This window comes from Ranitomeya variabilis, chromosome 1 (genome assembly GCF_051348905.1).
Source record: "Ranitomeya variabilis isolate aRanVar5 chromosome 1, aRanVar5.hap1, whole genome shotgun sequence".
NCBI lineage: Eukaryota > Metazoa > Chordata > Amphibia > Anura > Dendrobatidae > Ranitomeya > Ranitomeya variabilis.
In genome coordinates this window covers 1,165,059,714-1,165,081,252 of record NC_135232.1, presented here as the reverse complement: position 1 = coordinate 1,165,081,252, position 21,539 = coordinate 1,165,059,714, and the positions used below count along the sequence as shown (strand labels likewise).

Genomic DNA, 21,539 nt, shown 5'->3' with positions numbered 1-21,539 from the left:
TTCAGAGTGCCATTGAATCGTTCACAAAGTCCATTTGTTTGGGGATGATACGGGGTCGTTCGGATCGCTCGTACTCCACAAGTGCGCCACAGGCACTGGACCAGCTCTGACATGAACTGGGAGCCTTGGTATGACAAGATCTCACTGGGGAATCCTACTCGGGTAAAGATGGTAACCAAGGCCTCGGCCACCTTGGCTGCAGAAATACTTGACAAGGCCACAGCTTCTGGATATCGGGTGGCATAGTCCACGACAGTGAGCATGTACTGCTTTCCAGATTTACTTGGTTTAGCAAGAGGTCCAATGATATCGACAGCTACTCTTTGAAAAGGTTCTTCTATTATAGGGAGTGGTTGCAGGGGTGCCTTTGGGTGATCTCCGGGTCGCCCTCTACGCTGACATGTCACAAGTTCGGCAGAAATCCGCTACGGCTTGGGAAATCCCCGGCCAATAGAAAGTTTGAGTCAATCGTCTCTCCGTGCGAGTTTTGCCTTGATGGCCAGCCGTAGGAATGTCATGAGCAAGGTGTAATAGGGGAATTCTGTACTTCTGAGGAACAATCAGCTGTTTGCTATAAGTCCAGGGCTTATCTAGGGAGTCGGCATTGGTAACCCGATATAGAAGTCCATTTTCTCTGATAATTCTTTCCCCGTTCTCCCCTAGATGCCCTATCTCAGCTCGAGCTCTAAAACTAGCAAGGGTGGGGTCAGTCTCTACCTCTTGTCTAAACTGAACTTTATGCCAAGTAACATTCATATTATCCCCACAAGAAGAATCACTCACCGGCTGTAACGGCAGTTCTGGTGGCCTCATTTCCATGGATGAGTTGTACACGTCCACATCCGCTGCCCTCTTGGCTTGACTTCTGGTTACCGCACCGACAAAGTGGCAATGAAGATTTCCCACATCATTTCCTAGAAGAACATCTGCAGGGAGGCCGCTCATCACACCGACCATGCATTGTTTGGCCCCAAAGCCATAATCCAGGGTCACACTCGCTCTTGGAATATATCTCTGGGTGCCTCCAGCCAATTCAATGGCAATTCCTGGTCCCTTTTGAATTGCTTCTGGTTGAATTACTCGGGGATCGGCTATGGTGAGGAAAGCCCCAGTGTCACGGAAGCCAACAACTTTTTGGCCATCCAGCACGACCTCCTGTAGATGTTTGTGCTGAAGCTCAGAAGAACAGGTGGCTGGGGCTCGCACCCCATAGACTCCTGGTAGGGGGACCAGGGTATCAGAGTCACTTGGCAAGTCATAAGGGACTATATCCAGCTCTTCTCCTGGTGAGGGGGTCTGTAGACAATGAACAGGCAAAGGCGGTCTGTAGCTGTTCTGCCTCCTAACACCTGGACATTGGAATTGCAGATGCCCAGGCTGCCCACATCCATAACATCTGCGCTCTGGGATTCTTCCTCCACGTCGTATTCCCAAAGGTGGAGCAGGAGTAGTGCGAGGCACAGTCACACGAAGGTCACCATGAGTTGGTGGTCTAGTGGGATGGTAAATATTGGAGGCCGAAGGACCAGGGGCCGCCAGCGTTGGGGGGCTGGTAGTTCTTTTCTCACTGAGTAGTAGTTTTTTCCACTGAGGCTTGATGGTGAGAACCTCATCAGCTAGAGCTGCAGCTTCCTCCACAGTGACTGGTCTCCTCTCACGCACCCATTCCCGGATCTCAGCAGGGCACTTGAAGTAAAACTGCTCTTTTAGGATAACCTGGAGGAAGGTCTCCCTGGTTAAGGCCTCCTCTGCCTCCAGCCAGCGATGACATATTTGTTTGAGTCTGTGGGCATACATCTTGAAAGACACTTCCTCATCGCAGGCTAAAGTACGGAACTGAGTCCTGTAAGTGTCTGGGGTAACAGCATAATGTTCTAGAATAGTCAGTTTAATCTCCGCATACTCACAGTTTTCCCGGGGGCCCATAGCTCTATAGGCTGCGGCAGCTCCACCCTCTAAGAGCCCCACCAGATGTCGAACTCGCTCCCTTTCCGGGACTTACATTAATCGACACTGATGCTCAAAGTCCTGGAAGAAGCCCTCAATGTCGCCTGCAGCCTCATTAAACGGCTTGAAGTCTTTGCGGGACACTCTGGGGAGTTCCCTCATGGTGGGTGCTGGGGTTACAGTCTGTCTGGAGCTTCTAGCTGCTTCCAAAGCGATCTGCCTCTCCAGCAATGCCATCTCCTGAGCTCTGTCCTCCGCTCTGTGAATGGCCTCCCTCTCCTCGGTTCTGTGAATGGCCTCCCTCTCCCTCTCCTCGGCTCTGTGAATGGCCTCCCTCTCCCTCTCCTCGGCTCTGTGAATGGCCTCCCTCTCCTGAGCTCTGTGAATGGCCTCTCTCTTATCATCTATGGTGGCCTCTTCTCCCAGCAATGCCAACTCCTCCTCGTACCACACAACCCACTGACTTTTTCGTGTATTTACCTCCGGCTGCCGTCTTTCCTCCGTTTGCTGTGGGGATCCTTCCTCAGCTTAATCTTGCAGGCGAACTCCTTCCAAAGCCTCAATTAGCTGCTCCTTGGAGAGCCCCTTGTAGCTGACTCCCAGTTCACGGGCCTTTGTTTGTAAGTTCACCACAGTCCAGTTCTTGTACTCTGCGGTGCTGGTTCCCGATGTTGGGCCGTTGTCCTCCATTCCTTCTGCTCTGATCCCACTGCTGCCACCAGTTTGTGACGGGATGTAAGGCAGAGCAGGAAGGGACAACAGGCCGAGGGACGATCCAACGAGATTTATTAAAGCAGGGAGCATACAACATCAAATATCCATAATGTCCTTCAAGTTCACGAGAAGTCCACAATAAGTCCAAGTAAAGAAACAGATCTGGAGGTGCTTTCCAGTAATCCCGCACCCGATAAACGAAACAATAGTCCTTCCACGAGTCCAACAGATCCCAAAACAATCCCACGAATGACGAGATATGTCCTCAGCTCAAGTCTCGCCCCGTTCGCTTCTGCAGTCACAGATGGACGTGGGGTCTTGCCTCAGCTAAGAATCCCCACTCCTTCTCCTTTTAGAATCAACTCACATCTGATCTCAAAAATAAGAATGGATTGTCTGAGCTCCTGGGATCCGCCCATGAAGGGGGGTAGGGGGTCACACCTTCTGTTCAATGGTTAGGTCCACCAGAAGATGCTATGCTGGTCGGCTCCTCTTAGTCTAGCTAGTATGTACATTTGACTATCCACCTGCTGTGAGGAAGAATGGCCATTCCTTCACTAGTTGACAAAGCTTAATTACATTAAGGCTAAAGGTACCTTCACACGAAGCGACGCTGCAGCGATAGCGACAACGATGCCGATCGCTGCAGCGTCGCTGTTTGATCGCTGGAGAGCTGTCACACAGACAGCTCTCCAGCGACCAACGATGCCGAGGTCCCCGGGTAACCAGGGTAAACATCGGGTTGCTAAGCGCAGGGCCGCGCTTTAGTAACCCGATGTTTACCCTGGTTACCAGCGTAAAAGTAAAAAAAACAAACAGTACATGCTCACCTGCGCGTCCCCCGGCGTCTGCTTCCTGACACTGACTGAGCTCCGGCCCTAACAGCAGAGCGGTGACGTCACCGCTGTGCTTTCACTTTCGGGCCGGCGCTCAGTAAGTGTCAGGAAGCAGACGCTGGGGGACGCGCAGGTGAGCATGTACTGTTTGTTTTTTTTACTTTTACGCTGGTAACCAGGGTAAATATCGGGTTACTAAGCACGGCCCTGCGCTTAGCAACCCGATGTTTACCCTGGTTACCAGTGTAAAATATCGCTGGTATCGTTGCTTTTGCTTTCAAACACAACGATACACAGCGATCGGACGACCAAATAAAGTTCTGGACTTTATTCAGCGACCAGCGACATCACAGCAGGATCCTGATCGCTGCTGCGTGTCAAACGAAACGATATCGCTAGCGAGGACACTGCAACGTCACGGATCGCTAGTGATATCGTTACAAAGTCGTTTCGTGTGAAGGTACCTTAAGTTCACACGTTGCAGAATTGCCGCGGAAATTTCCGTGGCAATTCTGCGCCTCCTGCCGCGGGTATATCGCATGCAGAATTAGCATGCATATACCCGCAGAAAACTAGTGTTTTGCAAGCATAATTAGCTTGCAGAATGCTAGAGTTTTCTGACTGACAGGTTGGTCACACTTGTCAAACATAGCGTTTGACAAGTGTGACCACCTTTTTACTATAGATGCTGCCTATGCCGCATCTATAGTAAAAGATAGAATGTTTAAAAATAATTAAAAAAATAAAAAAAATGGTTATACTCACCTGCAGACCTCAGCGGCGTCCGTTCCTATAGCTGTTGTGCGGTGAAGGGCCTGAGATGACGTCATTGGTCGCGTGACCGGTCACATGAGGTCTCGCGACCAATCACAAGACACTGACGTCATCGCAGGTCCTTCACCGCCCAGCAGCTATAGGAACAGAAGCGGCAGGGTGCAGCGGAGAGGCCGGAAGACTGCGGGGGACATCGAGGGTGAGTATATCGCTATTTTTTATTTTAATTCTTTTTTTTTACCAATTATATGGTGCCCAGTCCGTGGAGGAGAGTCTCCTCTCCTCCACCCTGGGTACCAACCGCACATGATCTGCTTACTTCCCGCATGGTGTGCACAGCCCCGTGCGGGAAGTAAGCAGATCAATGCACTCCTATGGGTGCAGAATCGCCGCGATTCCGCAATTTTAATGAACATGCTGCGTTTTTTTCTGGAATGCGATTCCGCTCAGGAAAAAAAATGCAGCATGTGCACAAAAAATGCGGAATGCATTCTATTACATAGGATGCTTAATGGTAGCGTTTTTTTCGCGGTTTTATAGCGTTTTTATAGCGAAAAACCGCGAAAAATATGCTACGTGTGCACACAGCCTAAAGCTTAGGGCTGCAAGTATTGGGGGAAGGAGACATTGTTACAGGTGACTCCCAGCACAAGAAAATACATAAATTACAGCTAATAGAAACCAGAGAACAGTTACATACATCAAATGGCATATTATTCAAATACAGGACAGGGCAAAAGTACATATCATGACAAAGTGCCAAGAAGGGTCTCGGCGGAGCTCCAGGGGGGAGGGGTCTTGTAGGAACTCTATGGGCTCTCTCCAAGGAGAAAGTTGAGGAAAATTCGCCTCCCAGAGAGGTCTTGAGCCATTCCTCCAGAAATTCTTCAGGACGTTGACCCTCGGAGCGTTCCGGCAGACCAATAATTCGGATATTATTCCGACGTAGTCTATTCTCCAGGTCATCCGCTTTTTGTTTCCAAGCATTTATGGAGCCAGCCACCTTTGTCAGTTTAGCCTCCATGGGAGGGATGGTGTCCTCCACTTGTGACACTCTTGTCTCCACCTCTGTGATACGTCCACCCATGGTTTGCATATCATGTCTCAGGCAGCCAACCTCAGTGTGCACGTTCTCTATTTTTTCAGTAAGAGAAGATCTGGTCAAAGAAATGGCCTGCATTAGTTGTTCAGAGGCCTGCTTGAGGGTCAGTTCTTCCTGTTCACCCTCCTCAACATTGTCCGACAGGCGGCCTTTCTAAGTGTACGCCCACCATCTGAGTGGTCCTCTCTGGCAAATTTCTTCTGTTTGTCAGCAGCTCCTGAACTCTTTGAGTGCTGCATGACTGACAGAGGTGAGGGATAACCAGATGACCAGAATAATAAAAGACAGCTCCACTCACAAAAAATGATAGAGTAATACGAATCCCGTGTACAGAGCCCAGCAGGCAGCGCAGAATGAGCAGGATAATTATAGTAGCAATAGAGTTCACTATACGCAGCAATGCCCAGTCCAGGTCAAACTCTGTGCACCAGGGTGAGGAGAGAAGAGCCCGCAGCCCCCGCAGAGAAAGCAGCCAGGAGGGGAGCCAATCCCTCCAAGTCTCTAGCACTGATAGGGATAGGTGACTGCCGAATAGGGGGAGCACGGGGCCCAATATCTCAGGGCACACTCCGACTGTCCCCGCAATGTGGATCAGGATACGTGCACACCTCCCAGACAGCGCGGTAAGGATGGCGTTCAGCGCCGCGTCTCTTCCTGATGAGGCGCGCGCTTATGGAGTGACCGCTACCTCCCGCCGGCACCACCGACTAGCTCCCTCCAACCTCCGGTGCACCCAGGTCCAACCGCGCTCCGCAAAGCCTCTCAGGCTCAGAAGGGTCTCAGCGGTAATGGAGGCCGGCGCCGCTCTGTATTTCCTGAGCACGGGCGTATGGAAAATGGCCGCCGCCTCGTGTGTGCCTCACCGCTCCCACAGGCCTCCCAGGATCACCGCTCCTCTTCCAGCTCCGGAACACTCCCTGCAGCAGCCGCTCACCCTCCGGGGTCCAAGAGGGTCTCCAGATTGTGAGTAACCCACACTGGAAGGGGTTTAGGTGCCAGGATATAATCAGGATAGCAGGAGCTCTCCCCGGGTGCGTCCTCTAGCTCCTGTTACATAGCCATGCCCCCCACTAAATAAATAAATATTTGAATGAAAAAAAATCTAAACAATAAAAGTACACATATTTAGTATCGCGCGTCCGTAACGACCCGACCTATAAAACTGTCCCACTAGTTAACCCCTTTAGTGACCATTAAAAAAAAAACTTAAGGCAAAAAACAATTTTTTATCATCATACTGCCGAACAAAAAGTGGAATAACATGCGATCAAAAAGACAGATATAAATAACCATGGTACCGCTGAAAACGTCATCTTGTCCCGCAAAAAACGAGCCGCCATACAGCGTCATCAGCGAAAAAAAATAAAAATTATAGTCCTCAGAATAAAGCGACGCAAAAATAATTATTTTTTCTCTAAAATAGTTTTTATCGTATAAAAGCATAAAAGATATAAATGAGATATCGCTGTAATCGTACTGACCCGAAGAATAAATCTGCTTTATCAATTTTACCAAACGTGGAACGGCATAAACGCCTCCCCCAAAAGAAATTCATGAATTGCTGGTTTTTGTTCATTCTGCCTCCCAAAAATGGGAATAAAAAGCGATCAAAAAATTTCATGTGCCCGAAAATGTTACCAATAAAAATGTCAACTCGTCCTGCAAAAAACAAGACCTCACATGACTCTGTGGACCAAAATATGGAAAAATTATAGCTCTCAAAATGTGGTGATGCAAAAAACAATTTTTGCCTAGCGGCTTTAGATCAAGGTATGATTTTGGAATGTGCGGTTCATGCTCCTTTTATTTATTTATTTTTATTTTTTGCAAAGCATGTTGTAGTCTTTTTCTTGGACCAGCACTCCTCCCATTTGGCAAAGGTGCTTTTAATTAGCAGGAGACTGTACAGGGGTCTAGCCCATTTTGGCTGTCACTGAAGAGCTGGAGGAAGGTGAGTATCAGTGCTCCTTTTATTTTGGTGCTGTGTGGCGGCCATTGTTGCCGTGGCTTTGTGCTGGTGGGGCGGCGCGGTCTGGAGTCATGGGGGCTCAGCCTTGCAGCATGGGTGCTGTGGGGCAACAGGCCGTCCGCCCTGCTGGTGCATTGCTGCTGTGGTGGTGGTCGCTGCACGGCTCCGCTCCGTTAGGGCGGTAGGACCCACTACGAGGTGTGACGTGGCAGTGGGCTTCATACAGTCTCATGCTCAGTTATATAAATTTTTGCCTAGCGGCTTTAGATCAACGTATGATTTTGGGATGTGCGGTTCATGCACCTTTTTTTTTTTCTTTTTTGCAAAGCAAAAAACTATTTATTGCAATAAAAAGCGGCTTTTAGCGTGTGACAGCTGCCAATCATAAAAACCCGCTATAAGGCCTCTTTCACACGTCCTGATATTTTCGGTTCCGGAGATGCCAGTGTCCGTGTGTGTAATACTTGCGGCACACGTGTGCCTCATCAGTACCACAAGGACGGGCACCAGGGAAGAAGCGTTACAGTAAGCGCTGTTCCCCGGCTCTCATCATTCTCCCCAGCTCTGCCAGCGATCGGCACAAGCAGGGGAGAACCATTCAGACCGCCGGCAGAGCACAGGAGAATGATGACAGCCGTGTTCAGCACCGGCGCTTACTGTAACGCTTCTTCCCCAGCGCCGATGTGTGTCACACAGATGACAACCATGTGTGTTATGTGTATGCATGTGTGCTGGACGTATCATGGCCCGTACTGACATTAAAAAAGAGACATGTCAGCGTGTTTTGCCCACAGACACACAGTTCGTGGAAACACACTGACATGTGCACAGATCCATTCACTTGAATAGGCAAATAGCGCTCCGTTCCTTCTGAGCCTCTCCGCATGGCTGCCCAATGGTATAAAATTCTGTGACTGCAACCCTAGACGAATTCATTGAGAGGTGTAATTCGTAAAATGGGGTCACTTATGGGGGTTCTGCTGTTCTGGCCCTCAGGGGCTCTCCCAATGGGTCATGGCACCTGCAAACCATAACAGTAAAATCTGGCGCTCCTTCCCTTCTGAGCTCTGCCGTGCGCCCAAACAGTGGTTTACCCCCACATATGGGGTATCAGCGTACTCAGGACAAATTGCACAATAACTCTTGGGGTCTAATTTCTTCTCTTACCCTTGGGAAAATAAAAAATTGGGGGCGAAATATCATTTTTGTGGAAAAAATATGATTTTTTATGTTTAAGCCTCTCCGTTATAAACTTCTGTGAAGCACTTGGGGGTTCAGTGTGCTCACCACATATCTAGATAAGTTCTCTGGGAGGGTCTACTTTCCAAAATGGTGTCACTTGTGGGGGTTTCCACTGTTTAGGCACATCAGGGGCTCTGCAAACGCAACATGGAGTCCGATCTCAATTCCAGCCAATTCTGCACTGAAAAGTCAAATGGCGCTCCTTCCCTTCCGAGCTCTGCCATGCACCCAAACAGTGGTTTTCCCACACATATGGGGTATCAGCGTACTCAGAATAAATTGCACAACAACTTTTGGGGTCCAATGTCTTCTGTTACCCTTGGGAAAATAAAAAAATTTGGATCTGAAATAATTTTTTGTGAAAAAAAGTTAAATGTTTATTTTTTTTAAACATTCCAAAAATTCCTGTGAAACACCTGAAGGGGTTAATAAACTTCTTGAATGTGGTTTTGTGCACCTTGAGGGGTGAAGTTTTTAGAATGGGGTCACTTTTGGGTATTTTCTATCATATTGACCCCTCAAAATGACTTCAAATGTGATGTGGTCCCTAAAAAAAAATGGTGTTGTAAAAATGAGAAATTGCTGGTCAACTTTTAACCCTTATAACTCCCTAACAAAAAAAAAATTGTGGTTCCAAAATTGTGCTGATGTAAAGCAGACATGTGGGAAATGTTACTTATTAAGTATTTTGTGTGACATATCTCTGTGATTTAAGGGCATGAACATTCAAATTTGGAAAATTGCAAAATTTTCGCCAAATTTCAATTTTTTTCACAAATAAACGCAAGTTATATCAAAGAAATTTTACCACTAACATGAAGTACAATATGTCACGAGAAAACAGTGTCAGAATCATCAGGATCCATTGAAGCGTTCCAGAGTTATAACCTCATAAAGGGACAGTGGTCAGAATTGTAAAAATTGGCCCGGTCATTAACGTGCAAACCACCCTTGGGGGTAAAGGGGTTAAGTCCCTTCCTAGGTCCCTGGAAGGACACGCACAATGAACTCTTTTTTCCTCCAGGGTTCTGTGAGAGACAGGTACATAACTAGACATAAACTAATGTCTAGAGTATGAAGCTTCTCTTCCTTCTAATTATTTGGACTAGAGCAAAATGAAGGAAGAACCATCTCCTGTAACCTATGAAACCAGGACGCTACTTTAGGTAGGTAGGATGGATCCAGCATCAAAATTACCATGTGTTCTAGTATCTGAGTAAATGGTGGACCTCTGGAAAGGGCCTCAATGTCACTGCCTCTTCGGGCAGATGTTAAGGCAACCTGAAGGGCTGTTTTGAGAGAAAGCCTGAACCTGAACAGACCCCGATTCTATGGGCTCAAAACGGTAACTTTGTCATAGCTGTTAAGACTAGATTAAATCCCATGGCATCATTTTTTTTTTAAATGGGCCTGGATCTAGATGAAGCTCTATTGAGCCTAGATACCCAATAATTTCCTGCTAAATCACAGTTCTACAAGGCCCCTAGAGCTGACACTTGGACCTTGAGGGTACTGGTGGATAGGCCTAGTTCGAGACCTTTTTGCCGGAATTCCAGAATACGACCCACTGGCGCCACATCCTTTATCTTTGATCCTGAACAGGTTAGAAACTTTCTCCAAGCTCGAGCATAAATTCTTGTTGTAGCTGCCTTTTTATTTTGAAGTAGGGTGGAAATAAGATTAGGAGAAAAACCTATCTTTCTTTTAACAGCGCTCTCTGAAATTCCACACCGTGAAATAAACGTTAGCTGCTTGTTGATGGTGAACCAGCCCTTGTGAGAAGAGATTCGGAATCTTCGGCAGGACCCATGGATCGGTGATGGACATTATCCTCTACCATGAGAACCATGGTCTTCTGGGCCAAAAGGGAGCAATCAAAACAATCCTTGCCCTGTCTTACCTGATCTTCCTTACTACCAACTGGATTAGGGCTATTGGTGGAAATGCCAGGTCGAAATCCGACGGATGAAGGCATCTACCCCCTGGGGACCTTCTCTGGGATTCAGGGAACATAATCCTTTCACCATTCTGTTCAGTTTGGTGGCAAATAGGTCTATGCTTGGACGGCTCCACATCTGTGCTATTTGGCTGAAGTTGGACCGATTTAACTCCCACTCCCATTGCAGATTAGGAAGTATGCCGTGATGTTCTCTTTTCCTGTTATGTGAAGAGCTGTCAAAGAAAGGAGATAACCCTCCACTAAATAAGCAATCTGTCACCTCCATCAAGGGTCTGGATCAGATTCTTCCCTGATGGTTTATGTATGTCACTGACACCTGACTGTCGGAGAGGATTCTGACATGATGACCCTGTAGCGATACAAGGAGGCTCTACTGCAAATATCTCCTTCGAGTTTGATGAAAGTGCAACCTTGTTCCCTGTCCAGACCCCCTGGACCATCATATCCTGTAGATGACTGGGACTCGCATCCTTGGGGACCACCCATATAACTTTATTTACCCAGGGAATCCCCCCTGGACAGGTTATATACATTCAGCCACCAATGGCGAGATGGCATTGTCCTCAGGGATAACATCATCCTCCCTTCCAAGTGCCCTTAAGGGAGGAAGATTTCATTCTCTAACACTTCCCATTGCAAGATCCTAGAATAGAATGGGGCCCATAGGACTGCCGACATACAAGAGGTCAAAGAGCCTAGGAGGGACTTTGCATGGAACTTCAGGGCTTTTGACTCCCAATCTTTTCTTTCTATCGCCTAGGAGATTATGCTCCTGCACCTCTTAGTCCAACAGGAGCCCTAGAAATTCTTGTACTTTTCAGGGCTATAACTTTGACTTTTTAAGATTCAACAGTAAGCCTAAGTTCGCCAAATTAGCCACCACCATAAAGTCATCCAGATATGGGACAATCAACAAGTCCTTCTCCCGAAGATGGACCATCACCGCTGCTGCAATCACCTTGAAGACACGAGGAGCAATCACCAGGCCAAATGGAAGGGCTCTGAACTGAAAGTGCTTGACTACCCCCAATGGCTACTGCTACGCTGAAGTACTTCTGGTGTTCTACGTGTATGGGCACATGATAGTAGCCTATGTCCCATCCCCTGATGACGCCGTTAATGCGGTGAAACATGTTGGGAGGAGGCTGGTACAAAATCAGTGGTCCTATTCAGACAATATATATTAGCATACCGGGTGCTATACACTTTATAAATATAAACTAGCAGTAATAATGCATAAAATAAATGCAGACTTCTGAGACAGATTAGGGACAAAACGCTTTATACCCTTTGTATTTTCTTTGTACGGTCTTCTAGTGAGGGTTTATTTGGGGTTCTCCCCCAATTTGGAAATTATATATCCATCTAAAGACCATCTTAGTTCCTCCATTATTGTTGTACATGATAGTAAGCATCATTCAGATCTTAGACTCCTATGAAACAATCTGGGAAGAGCATCTTTATTGTTGACCTTATAGCTTCCATTTTGAATGGTTGAATTTTCAGGAATTTTTTTAGGCCTTTTAGATTTATTATTGTCCTAAAAGAACCGTCCGTTTTATTTAATTAAAAAGATAGAGGAGTTAAATCCCTTTCTGACGTGGGAACTTCTAGAAAGACGGCCTTCTGAACCAGATCTGAGATTTCAGCCTCTAGGGCACGTTGGTCTTCTGACGAAGATTGAGGCCAAACTGGTATTCGCCTTCACACAGAGTGGCACACAACCCTGCTCTGGCCAGCCTTTTACCACAAAGCCCTACCAGACGCATTCGAAAGGGCTGCTGATCTTGCTGCCAAACATACAGAGTCAGCCGAAGCATCCGATAAAAATGCTGCTGCACCTTGTATAATTGAGATAATGGGCAAAATATTGACTATTGACAACTTGTCCTTTAATTGGGCTTCTAGGCAATCCACCCAGATCATTAAAGATCCGGCCGTACACGTTGCAGCCACTGATGGTTTTAGGGTCCCTGATAGAAGAGAAAGGGTCATCAAAAGGATATTTCCTCTTAAATGATGGGGGAAGAGAACATCTCTTCTTGGGTCTTGACCACTCCTTCTGGACTAGGGCCTGGATCTTCTCATTTAATAGAAATGTCCTACCTTTCTTCTGATCGAAGACTCCAAACATAATGTCCTGTATCGACCTCTCTGATGTGGAATCCACTGTCCCCATCATGGCTCTGGCCGCCTTTAATAGTTTATCTGTCTCCTCTTTAGGAAAACAGATGCCCTGTATTGCTGTCTGAGCAAGAGGCTGACGAGTAGGAATTGGAGGAGTTGTCATCACTATCTCATTTACTAGAAACGTCTGACCCAAGTGATAACAGCCTAGCCTTTTGATCCTTTTTTCCCTTATAAAGCTCTTTTTGAGAGATGTATTTTGGGGATTCTTGAACTTCAGCCCTGATGGCGGACATTAAATCAGTGGCAAAGTTAGGGGCCTCTTCTTCTACCATCTGCTCTACCCATGACCGGTAAAGTCTTTTTTAGGTAGGCATCAGGCAATAATATTTTGCAAAGGGAACACACCTTGTGCTTAGGCTTTGCCACACACTTCTTTCCCTGGCAATAAATGACAAGAAAAAAGCCATAACTCCAATTGAACTTTTACAAAGATCTCTTACCACTGTGAAGGAATCAAATAGTACTAGATTAAGAAGGGGACACATCTTAGTCGAAAGACCATCCCAGGGGGCTGGAGAATCGTCAGCGTTACTGGAGTTCCTCTGACTGGATCTGCTGCTCTTTGCAGAACTCACTCCCTCTCACCAACATGGCGGCTGCTACAACTGTCACTAGATTGGCACCACTCCACCTGCTTCTGGGGCTTCCCATGAGGCTGCTGTTCGCTGACTTTCTCCATTATCCTGGAAGGGACACTGAGCATGGAAGCGTTAACCCATTGGTCTTACTGCACTTAAATGCGGGACCTAAGCTATTGCCTGCTCCTCCAGGCCTCTCCGGTACCCCTGGAAGTTCCGGGTCATCTGGCTCTGCGTATTTCCGGTGCTCCCCAGGCTATGTCACTGCAGCACGCCCCAGGCTTGCGTCATTCCGTCCCGCCTCCAGGCGCGCATCACACGTAAACTACCCCGGCTCTCTGAACACATCTGCCGGCGTGAATCCATCAAGCCTCCCGACGCATGTCAGAGCAGGCCATCACCGTCCCGGGATTTCCGCTCACACGAGTGAAAGTCCCCATGGACCCACTGCGGCACTTCCAGGCACCCCACACCAGCCGAGGCAGGGAAAGGATTGCTGGCAGAGCTGACTGGCCAGGCCTGGGAAAGAATATATCTTCTGTCATCAATCTTCTGATCTTCAGGTCCGTCTGTAAGAAGTTCCCCGTCAAGGGCAGGAAACCAACTGATGCAAGGGAGAGATGCCGCCCTTTTTAGCCTACATGTTTCTTGTCCTTGAAGGGGGAGGGATCCCCTCTCTGATGGTCCTGTCATGGGTGATCGATAAATATATATTTTATCTTTTACATTTTAAAAATTAGATAAAAGAAAATGGGCTGAGACAAGAGTTTGGGTACCGTTGGAGATTTGTGTACTCAGATAACTTTGACCAAGGTTTCAGATGTTATTTAGTCTGTTAACGTTATGGATCGTTCACTATCATTGTTAGGAAAGGCCAGGTGATGCAAATTTCCCAGCTTTATAAAAATCCAGCCTCCTCTAACCTTGTGCCAAAAAACAGCAGCCATGGGTTCTTCTAAGCTGCTGCCTAGCACTCTGAAAATGCTGAAGGACCTCAAATCAGGAGAAGGCTTGAAGAAGATAGCAAAGTGTTGAAAATGGTGAAGGACCTCAAATCAGCAGAAGGCTTGAAGAAGATAGCAAAGTGTTTCAAGTTGCCCTTTCCTTAGTTTGAAATGTAATTAATAAATGGCCGGTACCAGGAACAGTGGAGGTCAAGATGAGAGCTGCCCGTAGGTTTCCTAGAGAGCCAAGTCAGAACCCCCACTTGACTGCAAAAGACCTTCAGAAAGATTTACCAGACTCTGGAGTTGTGGTACATTGTTCTACTGTTCAGATACACCTGATCAAACATGTCCTTCATGGAAGAGTCATCAGTAGAAAACCTCTCCTGCGCCCTCACCATAAAATTCAGAGTCAGAAGTATGCAAAAGAACATCTAAACCAGCCTGATGCATTTTGGAAACAAGTCCTGTGGACCGGTGAGGTTAAAATAGATCTCTGTGGCCACAATGATCGAAGGTACGTGTGGAGAAAAAAGGGCTCAGAATTTCAGGAAAAGAACATCCCGCCAACCATTAAGCATGAGGGTGGATCAATAAGACTTTGGGTTGTGTTGCAGCCAATGGCACAGGGAACATTTCTCTGGTACAGGGAAGAATGGAGTCAATGGAATTTCAACAAATTCTTGATGCAAACATAACACCATCTGTAAAAAATCTGAAGGTGAAAAGAGGAAGAGGATGGCTGCTACAAATGGTGAATGATACTAAACACATGTCACAATCCATAATAGATGACCTCAAAAGGTGCAAGATGAAGGTTTTACAATGGCCCTCGCCGCCCTCACAGTCCCCTGATCTGACCATCATTGAAATTCTGTGGCGAGACCTCAAAAAAGAAGAAGTGCATGCCATACGATCAAGTAAAGGTGTCATCTTTAACTTTATGCTTTTTAGAGATCATTTAATCTTCAACTTGTTTAACTGTTCACAATAACAATTTTTTTGACCAGGGGCGCACAGACTTTTACACGCCACTGTATACAGCGAGAGGATCCGGTATTTAGTAGGAGGCAGGTAAGGGAAGGATCCTGTATATAGGGGAGGAGCCAGTATAAAGGGGTGTGATCCTGTATATAGGAGGATCCTGTGTATAGTAGGAGGCATGTAAGGGGAGGATCCAGTATATAGGGGGATGATCCTGTATATAGGAGAGGATCCTGTGCATAGTAGGAGGCATGTAAGGGGAGGATCCAGTATATAGGGGAGGATCCGGTATAAAGGGGTGTGATCCTGTATATAGGAGGATCCTGTGTATAGTAGGAGGCATGTAAGGGGAGGATCCAGTATAAAGGAGTATGATCCTGTATATAGGAGGATCCTGTGTATAGTAGGAGGCATGTAAGGGGAGGATCCAGTGTATAGGGGAGGATCCGGTATAAAGGGGTGTGATCCTGTATATAGGAGAGGATCCTGTGTATAGTAGGAGGCAGGTAAGGGGAGGATCCAGTATATAGGGGGAGGATTCAGTATATAGGGGGAGGATTCAGTATATAGGGGGAGGATTCAGTATAAAGGGGTATGATCCTGTGTATAGTAGGAGGCAAGTAAGGGGAGGATCCTGTAAGTATGGGAGGGTAATTCGGAGGCGAGTACGGAGGCTGGGTGGAACAATCTCACCTTGCCCTCACACGTCTCACAGGCGATATCGGTGATGGCGTCCCTGTGCTCGGCCAGAACCTCTGCCAGTGTGATGTTGGTGCCTTTGGCCGGGATGTCAAACACCAGGACGAGGCCGGAGGACGTCCCTGCAGAGAGTTGAGGAACCCTGGGTGAGGAGCAGAAGACGGTCTCTGGAGTGAAGCCTCAGTCTAGATGTCTTTGGATCTCGCTCCATCCCCAGAATCCCATAAATGTGACTGCGGGTAAGCGGCAGCATGACAGAAGTGGAGGCACCGGTGAGCCATACAGCAGGACCTCCACTCAGGGCTAGTCATCCGGCGCTCCACTGGTTAATACCCTCCCCCAGATCCATGTGCAGGACTTACAACATCTAAACAGTGACTGCCCACCCCGGGACACTCGCCGGCAGTCACCACCGCACCACGGAGAAGCGCCAGGATGTATGGTGGTCCCTGGCAGATGTGTACTCCCCCCTCATATATGCTGGGTATCTCACCTACACAGATGTAGCGTCCTCCAGCCGGGGCGATGCCACGAGCAAACACGGCCTGAGCTGTCCACGGGGGAAAAGAGAATTACCACCACGTCATAGAAGTAAGGATAGCCGGCACTGCTTCCCACATCATACATGTAAGGGTAGCCCGAAGCTACCGACATCCACCTCATCATACATGTTAGGATAGCCTGAAGCTACCGACACCCACATTATCATACATGTAAGCATAGCTGGCGCTGACTCCCACAGCATCACACATGTAGGGACAACCTGAAGCTACCGACACCCACATCATCATACATGTAAGGATAGCTGCCGCTGACTTCCACATCACACATGTAGGGACATCCTGAAGCTACCGACACCCACATCATCATACATGTAAGGATAGCTGGCTTCCACATCATACATGAAGGGATATCCTGAAGCCACCTCTCACACCATACATGTAAGGTGTCAGGAACATGAGGTATTTGATTGTCTAGGATCACACACACTGAGCTCTGCTACATCTAATAAAGCTGAGCACAGGCACACGCTGCGGGCTTTCCTATCCCCCTTCCTCCCAGCTCTTGCTCTCTGCTGACAATACAGCTGTGACCTGAAACTCCAGTGTGGGACTCTTCCCACCTCCCTCTCCAATGCAGGAGTGTGCAGAAAACCAGTCCTTTGTCTGAATCCATGTGCGCTTTTGTTCATGTACAAACTTAATAGTAAGGCATAACTTGACCCCAATTATTGACAGAGATATGAAAGTTATATATTTGGTATGTGCATCGGCCGGGCCATCACCCAGTGCGTTTTCCAATTTCCTGTACCCTTGGTATCCGAGAAACGAATTACTGCTTACTCGCAGTGCCTAGTCAGGTCATGTTTGGTCTTAATATGATGCTAGTCGCAAAACAAGATTAATGGTAATTCCGTCGTCGCCGTACGAGGTTGCATCCTGGAGCTACAGTGGATATGAATGTTCCATTCAGAGTCCCTCTGAGAAAGTAGGAGTGCATTCCATAGTTCCGCCCCACTCAGTGATGTCATTTTTCACTAGCCTTTGACCAGGAAGCTGGCTGAGAGACGCTCTGTAATGCATCTTGATGTATCACCCCTCCCCCACACCGCATGTTCTGCTATGAAATGATATAATGAACTGTAAGTGTTTTTTCAACTTTAATCCCTTTTTATTTGTAATTGTACTGTACATATGATACTGGTCTACTTTTATAATATTTTTTTTACACTTTTGTAAACACTGCCTACCTTTTTGGAGTAAAATATATAAAATTACTAGCTTCGTTTCTCGTTTGCTCTATAACGTACTGTCACATACTCTGAAGTGAATTACGCTACTAATTTGGGATGGCTCCGTACCCGTTATTAATTAAGAAATTGGAGATAGTGGCAGCAGATTTGTCCTATGCTTTTGGGGAAGACTGGCAGCGACGGACAGCGTTGATAATTATTGTTCCCGCCTGAGTGGGAGTAGTTATATCTCCCTCGCTGCAGTGTGCCCATTAGCCAGTACATAGTAGGCAGCCTTTCTGGTGACCAATTATCCTAGGTGCAGTATCCGGTCTGACCTGAGGGTAAGGGGGGCGCCAGAGAGCTGCAAGTTCCAAACTGGAACTGGGAAGTGGGATATAGATAAATCCCCTTCAGAAGGAACCAGGGGGGAACCAAACAACCCCGGTTCGTGACATATTAGTGTCAGCGGTGGGGATGATAAAGGTATCCTCCCTGTGATTCGTGACATAAGGATAGCCCAAAGCTGCCTCGCACATCATACATGTAAGGATAGCCTGAAGCTGCTCTCACAACATCATACATGTAAGGATAGCCTGAAGCTGCTCTCACAACATCATACATGTAAGGATAGCCTGAAGCTGCTCTCACAACATCATACATGTAAGGATAGCCTGAAGCTGCTCTCACAACATCATACATGTAAGGATAGCCTGAAGCTGCTCTAACAACATCATACATGTAAGGATAGCCTGAAGCTGCTCTCACAACATCATACATGTAAGGATAGCCTGAAGCTGCTCTCACAACATCATACATGTAAGGACAGCCTGAAGCTGCCTCCCACAACATCATACTTGTAAAAATGGCCGGATTTAACTCCCACAATATCATACATTTAAGGACAGAAGGAGATACCTCCCACATCATACATTTAAGGATAACCCACAGCTGCCTCCCACAACATCATACATGTAAGGATAGCCCACAGCTGCCTTCCACAACATCATACATGTAAGGATAGCCCACAGCTGCCTTCCACAACATCATACATGTAAGGATAGCCCACAGCTGCCTTCCACAACATCATACATGTAAGGATAGCCTACAGCTGCCTTCCACAACATCATACATGTAAGGATAGCCGGAGATACCACCCACAACATCATACATGTAAGGATAGACGGAGATACCTCCCACATCACACATGTAAGGATAGCCCACAGCTGCCTCCCACAACATCATACATGTTAGGATAGCCGGAGCTAACTCCCACAACATCATACATGTAAGGATAGCCGGAAGCAGCCTCCCACAAGATCATACATGTAAGGATAGCCGGAGCTACATCCCACAACATCATACGTGTAAGGATAGACGGAGATACCTCCACATCATACATGTAAGGATAGACGGAGATACCTCCACATCACACATGTAAGGATAGGCCACAGCTGCCTCCCACAACACCATACATTTAAGGATAGCCGGAGCTACCACCCACAACATCATACATGTAAGGATAGCCTGAAGCTGCCTCCCACAACATCATACATGTGAGGGAGGATAGTTCGAAGCTACATCATGTATGCAAAGAGAGCACAGCGCTGCCCTCACCCCCGACATCATACATGTAAGGATAGCCCAGAGCCACCAAATCCTATACATTAGGCTAGCCCGGCGTTGTCGCCTAGATTATCTATAAGGACAGTCTGATGCTGCCTCTAAACCTCCCACATCATATATGAAAATAAATCCCAGCAATGCGCCCAGCCCCCACATTATATATGTAAGGATAGCGGGCGCTGCCCCAACCCCACACACCATACATGGATAGCCCGAGGCTGTCACTCAGACACCTACCCTGTGGAGTCTCCAGTGCATCCAGGGCATGCCAGTACACCATGATGGAGCCGTCAGACTCGTACATCTATCAGAAGAAAGCAAAAATAAGAGGTAAGAAAATCCAAGAAAAGGAAACCAGTGCGGAGCAAAGCGCGACACCAGAACCAACCTGAATCCCCTTCTGAGAGGTCAGAACCAGCAGAACCCGGGATGGCAGAGCGCACCAGGAGGCCTGGAAATACAAGAGTGGGACAGAAGTAAGAGACCACCAGAGCAGCACAAAGAGGCCCAGCGGAGCAGCACAGAGGGGACCCACAGGAGCAGCACGGAGGGGCCACCAGAGCAGCACAGAGGGGACCCACAGGAGCAGCACGGAGAGGCCACCAGAGCAGCACAAAGGGGCCACCAGAGCAGCACAGAGGGGACCCACAGGAGCAGCACGGAGAGGCCACCAGAGCAGCACAGAGGGCCCCACCGGAGCAGCACGGAGGGGCCCACCAGAGCAGCACAAAGGGGCTCCACCGGAGCAGCACAGAGGGGCCCAGCGGAGCAGCACAGAGGGGCCCACCAGAGCAGCACAGAGGGGACCCACAGGAGCAGCACAGAGGGCCCCAACGGAGCAGCACAGAGGGCCCCAACGGAGCAGCACAGAGGGCCCACCAGAGCAGCACAAAGAGGCCCAGCGGACCAGCACAGAGGGGCCCACCAGAGCAGCACAGAGGGGACCCACAGGAGCAGCACAGAGGGCCCCAACGGAGCAGCACAGAGGGCCCCAACGGAGCAGCACAGAGGGGCCCAACGGAGCAGCACAGAGGGGCCCACCAGAGCAGCACAGAGGGGCCCACCAGAGCAGCAAGTAAGGGCCCACCAGAGCAGCACAGAGGGGACCCACAGGAGCAGCACGGAGGGGCCCACCAGAGCAGCACGGAGGGGCCCACCAGAGCAGCACGGAGGGGCCCACCAGAGCAGCACGGAGGGGCCCACCAGAGCAGCACGGAGGGGCCCACCAGAGCAGCACGGAGGGGCCCACCAGAGCAGCACGGAGGGGCCCACCAGAGCAGCACGGAGGGGCCCACCAGAGCAGCACGGAGGGGCCCACCAGAGCAGCACGGAGGGGCCCACCAGAGCAGCACAGAGGGCCCCAACGAGGCAGCACAGAGGGGCCCACCAGAGCAGCAGAGGGGCCCACCAGAGAAGCAAGGAGGGGCCCACCAGAGCAGCACAGAGGGGCCCACCAGAGCAGCAAGTAAGGGCCCACCAGAGCAGCACAGAGGGGACCACAGGAGCAGCACGGAGGGGCCACCAGAGCAGCACAGAGGGCCCCACCGGAGCAGCACAGAGGGGCCCACCAGAGCAGCACGGAGGGGCCCACCAGAGCAGCACGGAGGGGCCCACCAGAGCAGCACGGAGGGGCCCACCAGAGCAGCACGGAGGGGCCCACCAGAGCAGCACGGAGGGGCCCACCAGAGCAGCACGGAGGGGCCCACCAGAGCAGCACGGAGGGGCCCACCAGAGCAGCACGGAGGGGCCCACCAGAGCAGCACGGAGGGGCCCACCAGAGCAGCACGGAGGGGCTCCACCGGAGCAGCACAGAGGGGCCCACCAGAGCAGCACAGAGGGGCCCACCAGAGCAGCACAGAGGGCCCCACCGGAGCAGCACGGAGGGGCCCACCAGAGCAGCACAGAGGGCCCCAACGAGGCAGCACAGAGGGGCCCACCAGAGCAGCAGAGGGGCCCACCAGAGAAGCAAGGAGGGGCCCACCAGAGCAGCACAGAGGGGACCCACAGGAGCAGCACGGAGGGGCTACACCGGAGCAGCACAGAGGGGACCCACAGGAGCAGCACGGAGGGGCCCACCAGGGCAGCACAGAGGGCCCCAACGGAGAAGCACAGAGGGGCCCACCAGGACAGCAGAGGGGCCCAGCAGAGCAGCAAGTAGGGGCCCACCAGAACAGCAAGTAGGGGACCCACAGGAGCAGCAAGGAGGGGCTCACCAGAGCAGCACAGAGGGCCCCACCAGAGC

The 21,539-nt window shown here is 49.2% G+C and overlaps 1 protein-coding gene across 2 annotated transcripts in view; it reads right to left on the bottom strand.

Moving 5' to 3' along the window:
* Nucleotides 1-21,539, bottom strand: part of WDR54 (WD repeat domain 54) — a 73,246-nt gene that overhangs the window by 31,500 nt on the left and 20,207 nt on the right. Inside the window, exons 3-6 of one of the 2 annotated variants that reach the window (XM_077280450.1) lie at nucleotides 19,686-19,748; nucleotides 19,535-19,601; nucleotides 16,433-16,489; nucleotides 15,934-16,061 (exon numbers count right to left, since the gene is read on the bottom strand). In XM_077280450.1, coding sequence (XP_077136565.1) covers nucleotides 15,934-16,061; nucleotides 16,433-16,489; nucleotides 19,535-19,601; nucleotides 19,686-19,748 — 315 coding nt within the window. The remainder of the gene's footprint in view (nucleotides 1-15,933; nucleotides 16,062-16,432; nucleotides 16,490-19,534; nucleotides 19,602-19,685; nucleotides 19,749-21,539) is intronic. The other variant, XM_077280451.1, reaches the window with a different exon arrangement.